The sequence below is a fragment of the Rhyacophila brunnea genome, unplaced genomic scaffold (assembly GCF_057557595.1).
Source record: "Rhyacophila brunnea isolate RB1 unplaced genomic scaffold, BYU_Rbru_1.0 scaffold_14, whole genome shotgun sequence".
NCBI lineage: Eukaryota > Metazoa > Arthropoda > Insecta > Trichoptera > Rhyacophilidae > Rhyacophila > Rhyacophila brunnea.
This window is the reverse complement of record NW_028232796.1, coordinates 26,546,001-26,558,539: the sequence shown is the minus strand read 5'-3', so window position 1 is coordinate 26,558,539 and position 12,539 is coordinate 26,546,001. Positions and strand designations below refer to the sequence as shown.

Below are 12,539 nucleotides of genomic sequence, written 5' to 3'. Positions count from 1 at the left end.
GCCCAAGAAATTCACAATTTATTTAGTATTTTCGTAAATGTCTGCTTCTTTTTGTAATCAGTCCTTGAGTCTCCAGATGCTGTTATCATAAAAGCAATCGAAATTTAAATAATAAATATGTTTTTTTTAATCAGCGGGTGCGTACCTTGAATTGGAGCATCTTGAACAGTCTCCCACCACCCGCCAGAGGAGCGCCGTCAGAGCACGAACGGGCCTTGGCGGCAGAACGACTCGACGTTAGAGAAAGACCTTACTATGCTCCCGTGAGTTAACCATCTGTTATTCTTTGAACCTATTCTATTCACAATCGAAACGGGTCCTTAGTGAACGGTGAATAAAACGGCTTATCTTATTTTTCGCAGGTTCAGCGGCCGGTGCCCCCTCCGACCAAGAACGACTATCCTCCTCCGGCTCACGGCAGACTATCGCTGTCGCAAAAGCCTGCGGAGAAGCCTATGGCACACACAGGGCTTCCGAAAGCGGAGCCCAACTTTAACATGTACAACTATTCCAGTCACCGCACCTCGGGGTATCCCGGCCCAGACGGGAAACACAAACCGGAGCACCAAAAACCGCAGCCCGCCCACGGGAGCCTCTCGGTTTCAAAGAGCCCTGCCGGTCCGCATGATCGAGACGGCTCCCTCCCCACCCCACCGCCGCTCATGAGTGAGCTCAAAAATTCCGTCATAGTTAAGCACGACGGGAAGACCCCGCACCACCGTCTTGAGGCGAAGGCGCACCTAGCCCTGTCACCCAAACCGCGGGGGGGTGAGATCCCGGCACACTATTTACATAATATGCCCAGACACCATCAACTACAGCCCCCACCCCACCACATGCAGCAGCATCACCCTCAGCAACCTCATCCCCAGCAGCCTCAGCATCACCCCAACCAGCATCCGCAGCACCCGCAACATCCGCAGCACCAGCAGCAGCAGCATCAACATCAGCAGCAACTCCAACTGCACCAACAGCAGCAGCCACAGTATCGAGGAATTCCCCCTGCTCAGCAGGCTTCACCCTCCGTGAGATCCAGACCCCATCCTGCCCCGGCCCCGGCTCCTGCTGCTCACCCTCCTCTCGATAGATATGCCCGGCAGCCACCCGTAGGGTATGTCTACCGGCAGCCGAGTCCCGGACCTGCGCCTCCGGCTGCGCCCAGCAAGCCAAAAGTATCCAGCCCGGCTCCTCCACACTTCTATGGTAAACCCAATGCTGGAATCACAAGCGGAATCCCAGTATGTCGTCCTCGGGAGCCTCCAATTCCAACGGAGGTGGTCCCTCTCGTATCTAAATCTCCAGCGACGTCAGCTTATTGCTGTCCTGCTCGACCACCACCCCCCGCCCATTGGCGCGGTGACCCCCGGTCCACGATGCCTCCGGGGGCCTCCCCGCTTGCCGCCCATCCAGCCCCCACCCCTCAATCCTATCAGACGCAGCCGCTGGACCTTGGTGTCTCCTCCGAGAGGGATGAGTCGGACCGATCGCCCAAAAGGAGAGCGGGCCCGCCTTCCAACTCCTCAGACGGGGTTGATTGCAAAAAGAGACGGATCGAATCAGTCGGCCCGCCCTTTCGCATGGAATGCATCCAGCAATACCCGCCTGCCTCCGACGGATCGCCTCTCCTCTCGAGGGTGAGTGAGCCCACCCCGCTAATTGCTAGCGCCGCAACCACCATCACGACCATGGTAAATACGGCGGCGTACTGTACCTCTCCAGCCCCCCGGGCAGCGACAGACTCCCCAGTGAGAATACCTTCGGCCGACGGCGCCGTAAGACCCCCTGGTGTCCCGGAGGAGACAGACAAGGTCTCTGAACAAGAAGCGGTGATTTGTGGTCTGCCCTCTCGGACACCATGCCCCTCGTCATCGCCGGCACCTGCTCCTGTTGAGATGGCACAGCCCGCGCCCTCTCTCAGTCCCAAAGAAAGCGTCACTCCTGTACGACACCTCAAAAAGGCGTGGCTGCAGCGACACGAAACCGCCCCTCAGGGGGAGAAAGAACCGAGTGCGGCCGCCGTTCCCCCGACACCCGCAGCCATCCGACCCCTTCCTGATCCCGCCCTCTCCCTACATGCGGTGGGCTCGATGGCCGTCAACAGTATTACACGGACCAAACCGCTCAAGGCGTCTAGGAAACCACCCCCTAAAGAACCTAACGGCCACTGCGAGGATCCACGGAAACCTGAAGACAGCTCTAGCTCTGATCAAGAGAGGGGCGCCAAGACGCCACCCAAGAGGAAACCTCCGAAAGTCAAGAGAAAAAAGGGAGGAGGAACGAAAAAGAACGCCCCCGAAGAGACCAAAAAGAAAAAAGTGGTACCAGTCAGCGAAAGTGGAAGTGAGAGCGACAAGGAGAGTGAAAGTGACAAAGACTCCGATTCCGGAAACAGCTTGAACCGAGCTGTCAGTGTCAAACGGACCGCCAACGGAACCAGTGAAGGGAACGGGAACGGGGACACTCCCAAAGATGACCCCGACAAAGATAAAGATAAGGAGACCCGAAAGAGAGGGAGGAAACCCAAGTCCTCCAAGGGAGACAAGAACGGCGACGAGGATGACTCCAAGAAGAGTAGGAAGTCGAAGGACGATCCGCCTGTTCCGCCGTTCGCCAAGCCCCCTGTCAGCCAACTGAAGAAGACAGGCGAGAGCTTCCTGCAGGACAGCGCCTGCTGCGAAGTGGCCCCCAAACTGGCCAAGTGTCGCGAGTGCCGCTGGACCCCACACCAGCGCTCCAAAAACATGACCAATATCTTCTGCCGATTCTATGCCTTCCGACGCCTGCGCTACACCAAGAATGGACAGCTGGCCATCGCCGGCTTCTCGGACCCAAACACCGATCCCTCAGAGGTGAGATTTTTCATTTCAAATCTTATCAATTCTTTTACTGAATATGGTAAATTCTGAGAAACTCTAATATCGATATTGTTTATTTATTTATGTTGTTTTGACTCATCATTCTTATGCAATTTGTGTGAAATATGCCGATCTATCAAGCTTATAATACATCGATAGATCGTTACAGGCAATTTTCTACCATAACTCTATTTCCCTTTGAACCTCAGAGATCTCTTGAAATGTTGCATTGTATATAATTCTGATTTCTCTTTTTTTTTATTTTTATACAGGAAGATAAAAAGCTATGGCTCCAGCCTTCAAACAATTCAAAGTTAGATATAGAAATGAGTTTTTTCCTCTTGAGGGAAATCGGTAATCAATTCTGTGATATGCTGCAACAAGAGAAGGATGCCATGAATCATAATCTTAATGAAGGTATGAATGATTTTATTATAAATACTGTTAACGCATGTCAGTCTACACCAGTGGTTCTCATGTGAAATTTAACTCTGGCCACTCAATTGACATTGACAGTTCTATGGAAAATTCTGGTGGCCACACCAAATTTCACTTTTGTTGTGATTGGAAAAATTAAAGCTAAATTTTATTTACTTAAAAAATGGGTCAATTTATTTATAGACAAGTTCATTTAATATGTTATGTCAGCATGTGTTAATAAAAGACATATGAACATTTTAGTACAGTAAAAACAAAACGGTGGCCCACGGTGGCCGCGCGGCATAAGCGTTGGACTATCATGCCGTGGGTCCCAGGTTCGAATCCTGGGTCTGGCAAGTACACATATTGTTTTTCAATATGTGTGTGGGTCAGGGTATGGACCTAATAGGTTGAGCAAGTGGCTGACATCCATTTCTCGTAAAAACAAAATCTGTTAATACAAACCTCTACTCTGTGGAGGCCCATATGGTCCTATTAGGATCGGATATGGTCGAAGAAGAAGAAGAAAAACAAAACGATGATTCCGTTGGTCGATGGTGTGCCTGTGGATAGTGCTACTAATTACCTGGCAGTCGGTGTGCCCGTAGCGCTGACAACGGTATACGTATTTGTACGCATACAATCCACGACCGAATCATATCTATTTGAACATACATAATTGAAGGGTGGAAATTACAAAATTGTTAAGTGGTTTGAATAAGAAAAGTAGAAAAAACTGTTTATTGAAAAAAATCCAAGAACATAATATAATATATATATTTATATAATTTTATACATGACACTTAGTTTTACTGTTTAGTAAAAACCAGTATTTGACTAATATACACAAAACATTGGAGAGACGTGATGATATACTTAGCACCTTTGTAATTTCCACCCTTCAATTCTGAAAACACTCGTGAGAAAATATTAATATAAAATTTGACCCAATTTAAGCATGGCACTCGTAGCATAGTGGTAATGCGCAGGGTGCCAAACCCAAGAGACAGGTTTGATTCCTGCTGGGTGTCTTACCTTTTTAGATTTTTTCTATTGGCTGTATTTTCTCGTGTCAAGCACGTGTGTTTTTCAGAATTATGTATGTCCAATAAGTAGAATAGTACAATCTTAAATCTTGTGAATTATTTGTTGAATAAAAGAAATAGTTAATCAAAAACATATCTATTTATTTAGAAATAATGTAAATGGAAATTCCTCAATATTCCTTTTTTCCAATGCGAGCCGCATGGCTACTTGTAAGATTACATCTCGTCGCTATAGGATTGGTTTGTCGAAATCGACCTTTGCAGAATGTTTTTTGTATCTAAATGGACTAGAACCATGCTTTTCTTTAAATTACTTTGTAATGGTAATGAATACATCATTCATATGCTGTAAAAATAACAATTTAAATACATTTTAATAACAATCTCCGTGTATTTAAAAATATAGGATTATGAAATTTGTTTTTCGTCTCGACATTTGGTCTATTCGACAAACCAATCCTACAGCGACGATCTGTCAACTGGCATCTTCGATATTTGTTTTTTATGAAATGCATTACACTGAATGATCTCTCACAGTATACAGTAATAGGAAAATCGACAATATTAATAAAGCGATTGTTGCTAATTCTTTGAATTGACTTCATTCTTGTCAACGTATAACTTCGACCAAAATTTTTCAACCGTCATATTATTAAAATGGTTTTTAAGTTCCTACTTGGTCATAAATTAAATACTGAAAATGATGTTGGTGGCCGCACATGAGAACCACTGATCTACACTCTACAAGTCTACATATTACATAGTGCTTACCTTTCCTGTCCTAAATGAAATTTTATGCATGCCTACTTTTTAATTTGCAAGAAGATAATGAATGATAATGTGTCAAAAATTATATTATTAGTATTCTTTGAAATAGTCCTTTTCTTTATTGATTCCAATGTGTTTTGTGGTTTTCAGATAAGACAATAGCTTGGAAGAGAGTGGTACAGGGTGTTCGAGAGATGTGTGATGTCTGTGAGACGACTCTATTTAATTTCCATTGGACGTGTGGCAAATGTGGCTTTGTTGTGTGCTTGGACTGTTATAAGGTACATACATTTTTATCGTAATTTATAGCACTGCATTTGAAACTTCACGTTACTATAACCATATAACCAAACTAATTTTACATGATTTAAAAAAAAAGGAAAATAATTTACAGTTTGAGTCTTTGGTTTACAAGTTATCTTTTATCATTCTGAAGATGGCTTCATATTATCCAGAAACCACTATCAAATCAATTATTGTTGAAATAACAAAAATCTTTATTTTAAAACCATCATAATGGAGGTCTACTATGTATATGTTACGCCGAATGTGCGAAATTGAATATTACATGAAATGGGCAAAATTTTGCCTAAATCATGAAAAATGCAAGCCCGTTGTCTTATTCATGAATTAGACAAAATATCTGGAGAGTGCGTGAAATTGGCAGTAATTTTTCTGCCTACTTCATGTCTTGGACAAATTAGATACTAGCGCTACGGTGGTATTTTTTGCAACTAAACTAAATGTGTGAAATGCTCGTCGATTGGTCAAAATATACGTATATTGTCTATGGTCGAAATAGGTGGTCGCGCTCCGGTGGTATTTTTTGCAACTAACCAAATTTGTGTCAAATGTCATTGATTATAATATAAAAATATACCAATCAATAACTAAAATGACGTTCATGTCCATTTACTATGCGCAAAAAAACTAGAACTATAATATGATAACGGATGAATTTTATTTAAAGGTATTTTCGCGATTTGATTCGTGCTTGGGTATCGTACATGCAATGGTCGATTGTATTGTTGACACTTGTTAGCTAACCTCAAAATGGACATTCAGTTGAATAATTCAGAATTTCAAAACCTAATCTAACCTAACCTAACCTAACCTAAGCCAACCTAACCTAATAATATTATATTATGTCCAATTATAACTAATAAAATCATCCGTATTATATTTACTTTTTCTGCTGTCATGTTGACAGTTTAAGAATTCCATGCCCTGGCGACTTCATGTACTCGGCAGAAAATTTACCTTATTCATGAATAAGGCAACAGGCTTGACTATTACATGAATTAGCCAAAATTTAGCCCATTTCATGTAATAGTCAATTTCGCACATTCGGTGTAACATATACACCAATTCAATTATTACTTGAAAATAATTTTAATTAACTACAAAACCGAATCTCCTTATAGTGTGAAACTGCTTTTCTGATTTAGTAACAGTCTGATTAAGGATGCAAAAAAAAAATCAGAAACTGGATTTTGAGAATGTTGGTTTTAAAAAATATTATGCATGTTTGTAAAATAGTTAATAACCAAGTGTTTTCGAGAGACAAAGCGGTGCATTGACATTTTGACATTGACTTTTTATTAGTGACATGGCCGAAAAAGAAGATTTCACATGAATACGATGATGTCTTTGTAAAATAACAATGTTTATGTCTGGATATCATCAAAAGGTGGAAGAGGCAATTTTTGCTAGGGTTTGCTAAAATTCTTTGGCGTATGCATATGAAAATAGGGGACAACTATTTGTGGACTGTCCAAAAATTTATGCAGACCAACGGTTGGGAAACCCTATAAAATGTGTAGAGAAGCCAATGGTTTTTTTCGAATAGATACTGTGTTAACTCTTAAAATGTAGAACAAATGTTTCTTTTTGAGTGCCTATGCCTCTTGATAAACGATGAACTTCACTGATCATCAGCATCAGTCTATTGTAAATGCAATATCAATAAATTTATAATTGTCAAATTGCAGACCCGCGCGCAAGGCGCCGCCCCTCACTGGAAGGCGGCGGTGAGCAGTGTTGCCATCCGGGAGCGAGATCCTCACGGTTGGTTGACCTGCACGTCGCGAGGCCCGCACGACCAGTCCCGCCTCATGCTCACCCAGATAGTCGCCGCCGATGTGGTGGCGACCATGAGTAAGATGGTCCACACGGCTCGGGCGCTATGGGGAGTTCCCCTCGAGAAGTGCGACTGCGCTGATGCCAATTTGCTTCCTGCTCCCTCGCCCGCCGCCGTCAAAAGCTGTCAGAGAATACTCACGGACGCTATCAAGGCTAGAATGATGGTGAGTAATTTTTCATTAAGTCTTAATATCGTGGTCAACTCTCAAATCTATAAAATCAAGCTTCTTATTTGATGTCATAACTTATAGACGAATAATTATGATAACGAATATTGCCATGGGGGTCACTGGTGACTGGCAAGGAGCAGAACTTAACGTGCCATTGGTGATGCCAATTGGGAGGGCAATAACTCTCTTCACCCAAATCGCTTCGGATATTGATATAGTCCATCGTGAGGATGACTATGTGTGCACGTTGTTTTATAAACTCTTAAAATAGGGTCCACTTAGCTCATCTGGTGTGCTTCTATGCTTTATAATTAATATTTTTTGTGATATTTTTTTTTATATTTTGATATTTTTATTTTTACTTTACTTTTCATACTGTTTTTGTGATACTGCATATATTTATTTCTTCTTTACACTGTTTCTTTGTTTTTAAATGTCATGTTGTGAACGTATTAAATTTGTAATTTGTTATGTTCACGGTATGTAAAAAATTAATAAATTTGAATTGAATTGAAAAAGGGAATCCTACCCTTGAGTTGGTATTCAGCGCCGGCGGGCACGCTTGCTGTATATTTTCCTATATAGGGTGACCAGCATGGCCCTTATGTATTTTACTGCAACTTGGCCTGAAAATATTCATTTTAAGTAACTTAAAGATAGGCTCGCAACACACACGCAGTTGCTAGAGCGAGACAGGTGACCCACAAGGTGGCCGGCCGTACGGGATGTATCAATTCTTTCTATTGGCACCATGACACCTATGACATCAAAAAACCCTTGCATATTAATCAAATACCTACGAAATACATTTATCATTTTAAAAGTGTGACCTATGTGACCTTGCCAGGTAGTGTCGCAGATGTAATGGGACCTATTATTTCTTCAAACTGCTGCACCTCATGTTATAGTAACTTTAACTACTAAAACCATTCTTAGTTTTCTTATAAAAACTCTAATATCTGATTTTGATCATAAGAATGTGACATGTGACTTTTTTTGCAACGTTCATCTATTATTGGTTTGCATTTTTTAACATTGACCATATTCCTTGATTTACGTCCAGCTTCCGTTGGCACTTTTATTAATTCTTGTTGCTCATTGCGCAATGAGTTCGGTTTGAATGCATGTTGTATGTTTTAACTTCTATACATAGCAATGACATATTAAATGGACAACTCACTTCATACCGGCGCGCACGAGAAATTGTGCATGAAAGTCATTCACAGATGTATAGGTAGATGTCACGTGACCATATGACGTATCCATTTCCATTATGCGATACAAGCTTCGAGAATTTATAGTAATATAGCCTTTATTGTAATGGCGTATTAGTGTCATGACTCATTGCGTTAGAAACAGATTCTCGGTTACTTACGACTTCTCGGAGATTAGACGCAAGTAAGCCCAGCGCATCACAGGCGACTGTCCAATGGTTTCTGTCATTCAATTGCATTGAATAAACATTATCTTAAAATGGCATTTTATAAATAATAAATAATACTAACACATGAAAAGTGATATCCCATCTTTCTTGGAGTGTTTAGTAGATTTTTTTTACAATTTTTAACTAGGCACATTGGCATTTTGTAACACAATAATAACGGTGGAGTTGAAACCTGACAGTCAGAAATTTTGTATGGGCAGACCCAGCGGTGTCGCCAGATCGCTTGCAAGCGGAATGTTCATTTGAGCGTAGGATACCGATATTAAAATATGAATTTCGCCATCCGGCAGACCCGACACAAAGTGAGTGTCATTTTATTTTCTAGATGCTTCGTCCATATTAATGTCATTGATACATAGTTTTAACACAAAAGCAACGACAGTAACAACAGGTCTGTTCAACACTTTGTGATATTCTCACCTTTTCGAACTTCATACAAAAAGTGTGAGTTACTAGAGTTGCCATGTATATTTGCAAGTGTTGCCACCATATAGTTGGAATAAATGAATGCCACCACATGCTAAGGAATATTTTCTATAAAATGCAAGAATGAACTCAATTTGGCAAACATTATCAGCGGTACAGGGTTGTCAGTCTCTATTTATCAAAATTGACCACCTGTATGCACTATTGTTTGTTTATTATTTCACCTGCCGCCAATTTGTGTGCATGTCCTATAATCTGAAAACTGTTTTATTAATCCGGACCTCTCAATTTCTTTAGCAAATTGAATACAGAAATTGTAAACAGTGTTTTGATTGTAGGAACCTTCACTGGTTTAAAAGACACAAACAAATTTAACACAGTTAAACATAATTGGATTTAAAAAAATTGAACACCTTGATATTTAATCAATGCATATTAAAATAAAATATTTTTGTTGTATTACAGCCAATAAAAGAAGAAGCCAAAGGAAATGAAGAAACACCATCCACAGATGACAAGAGCAAAGTTAGCACTCTGACCGAAGTGAGTTGGCTGCCGGATGCACCTGTGAAAAATGAGTACAAGAAAGACAACGACACCTCCAACTCAGATTCGGACACCGAGGAGAATTTCTCTACTCTACGGGAACTACTCACGTCCAACGATGACACCAATTCCAAGAAATCTGCTTTGGAAGCCGTGGATGACATCCTAACGCATGTTATGGATGATCCGGTGGACCGAGGGAAGGTGCCAGGGGAGGGTATCAAGATTGAGCTGAAGCACTTTGTGAGGTCTGACAGAACCAAGCGATCCGCCGTTAATGTTATGCCCATTCGAATGCTCACGATGAGTGAGTCTAAGAAACTTTACCCCAACATTCCGCACTCTTGGCTCTGCGATGGGAAACTTTTGAGGCTCATCAATCCCACCCATCCTGGGAACTACAAGATTTTCCAGGTGAGGATTATTTACATACATATCAAAGTAGGACATAAGCCATTTACAAAATTTTTCAGGAGAGTTGATTTTTTGTTTCGAATATACAGAAAAGCAATAGGTACTTATCAAAAATATTTTTTTTACTGACTAATGTTAGCGAGTAGGCGAATCACGCAACATAAATTATTTTTCGTATATTGATATTCTTACTACATAATTTAATTATTTAAAAATGCTTATGTCCGCTTTTGATAAAAAACAGGCAATTTTCCGTTTTTGAAACCAATGGACCTCTAAGTGTCCACAACAGTGGTTCCCAAAGTTGACTGGGCTCCGACCCATCTAACAAAAATTTCCAATCTTGGGACCCATCTCTTAGCTGTCAGAGAAAAGAGGGCATAAATATTGGTAATGCTCAAATTCCCTAGTGGCGAGTCGTGGAACTACTTAATGCTGTTTTATTTGTTCTAATTGAAATAAAAAATATATTTTTTATAAATGTTACCAATATGAATGAAAGACTGTTGAAATGAGAAACACAACTTAAATAAAAAATAAATATTACTTGAATACCTACACCTGCAAGGTTTTTTTACAAAGTTATTTCAATGGGAAGGATGTATTTGTTTCTTATTTTTCTTAATTACAATTTTCGCATCAACTTCAACTTTAGTTACTTTTAATCGCAGTGAGTTTGATATATCCAATTTATTTTGGTATTTAGTTTTAATGTTAACCATAGCCGAAAATCCGACCTCACAAATATATGAGGTAGTAAAGAGGAGGAGGGCTTTCATAGCTTCATCGAACAGGCAAGGATAATTATCAGCAGCTGAGAGCCAGAATTTCGTTAACTGTTTGTGATTATTTATTATTTTGTCACAATATTTTCCGTAACTTAAGTTTATTTCAATTTTTATGAATTATAAATAGCTGAATGAAATATCAAATTTATCACTTCCTATTTTTTTAAATTCATGTATACAGTGGCGAGGGCCCACTCAATATTCGCTTGCGACCCACTGGTGGGTCGCGACTCATAGTTTGGGAAACCATGGTCTACAACAATGTTTTGACAAAGTCAGGGACCATAAGAGATAATAAAAGGTGGTTCAAGTTCATTTTTTTTTTTTTATTTAAATAATATAAAGTAGGTACGAATATAAAAAAAGTTAATATTAAAGTAGCAATTCAATGATTGCATCATCATGATCTATTATTACTTCCCCTTCAAAACATTTACATGGATGATTTTCATTGGTGTCTTCAGTGGTTGTTGAATTATTATCAATTATGGTTTTGTACCACGGTGATGATCACATTTTGGGTAAGTAGGGAAGCCTTTTGATGAATACCTGAAAAAGTAAATCATTTTTAAGACGCATTCAAATAAAACCAAATATGAGATTCTAGTTTAAGGAGATTAGGTTTATATCGGTATTATTTATACAAAAATAAGTAGATTTTTTTGCATTGCTTAATCTCTTTCATACCTATGTCGCAAATTAATTGAACCACCCTCATATACCAGACATGTCAGGTGAACAAAATGGTAAGGTTATAAAATCAAACAATAATACGATTTTCAACTAGACAACACTTATATTTTTTAAGCATACATATTCATCAAAATAGGTTATTAGTGTTATTTACATGAGAGTCGAGGTTCCAACTATCATATTTAATTAAGAAAACTTTATAGAAAAGATGCTTTTGTATATAAGCATTATAAGTGAACAGACTTACTTTGACTTCTATTCTTTTACTCGTTTCCACTCTTCAGGGTTGGCTGTCCGCTTGCGAGTATTAGTTATTCCCATATTAAGGTGTCTTAATCAATATTATCCTTCCAAAACTTCAGAAAATCGCAATTATCTTTATAAAACAGTCTGCGAACTATCACTTTCAGCGGTTGGCATAGAACTATCAAAAAAAAACCGCCATGGCACTTTTAGTGACGCTTATGTATGGTATGTCCGTTTTGATAAAAAGACAAGTAGTAAGTGTCCGCTTTTGAAACAAGGGACAAACTTTAACAAGTAAATTCTTGTAGTAACTGTCCCTTTTTGATACATTTCTTTATTTATTCAATGACATGAACAGGTATACTATCATAATCAACCAAAATATACTGATTTCATATTATATTTAATATAATTCAATATTTTGTATTGAAAAGAGACATAAAATAAATAAGTTGTGGTAGTTTTAGTAGAGTTTGTCAAATTTACTACAAAATCTAGTACATAGGGTAGGGTGGTACAAGAGCGCGCAGTTTTGGGTTTCAGAATTTGTGCAAAACAAAACTATACATTTTAGGAAAACA

At 39.8% G+C, this 12,539-nt stretch overlaps 1 protein-coding gene across 2 annotated transcripts in view; it reads left to right on the top strand.

Annotated features, from left to right (window-relative positions):
• The window catches only part of Kdm3 (Lysine demethylase 3), a 590,511-nt gene that overhangs the window by 574,301 nt on the left and 3,671 nt on the right, over nucleotides 1–12,539 (top strand). For both annotated transcript variants that reach the window (XM_085942105.1, XM_085942104.1), the window contains 6 exons: nucleotides 135–263; nucleotides 363–2,849; nucleotides 3,128–3,272; nucleotides 5,240–5,370; nucleotides 7,081–7,395; nucleotides 9,737–10,231. In XM_085942105.1, coding sequence (XP_085798231.1) covers nucleotides 135–263; nucleotides 363–2,849; nucleotides 3,128–3,272; nucleotides 5,240–5,370; nucleotides 7,081–7,395; nucleotides 9,737–10,231 — 3,702 coding nt within the window. The remainder of the gene's footprint in view (nucleotides 1–134; nucleotides 264–362; nucleotides 2,850–3,127; nucleotides 3,273–5,239; nucleotides 5,371–7,080; nucleotides 7,396–9,736; nucleotides 10,232–12,539) is intronic.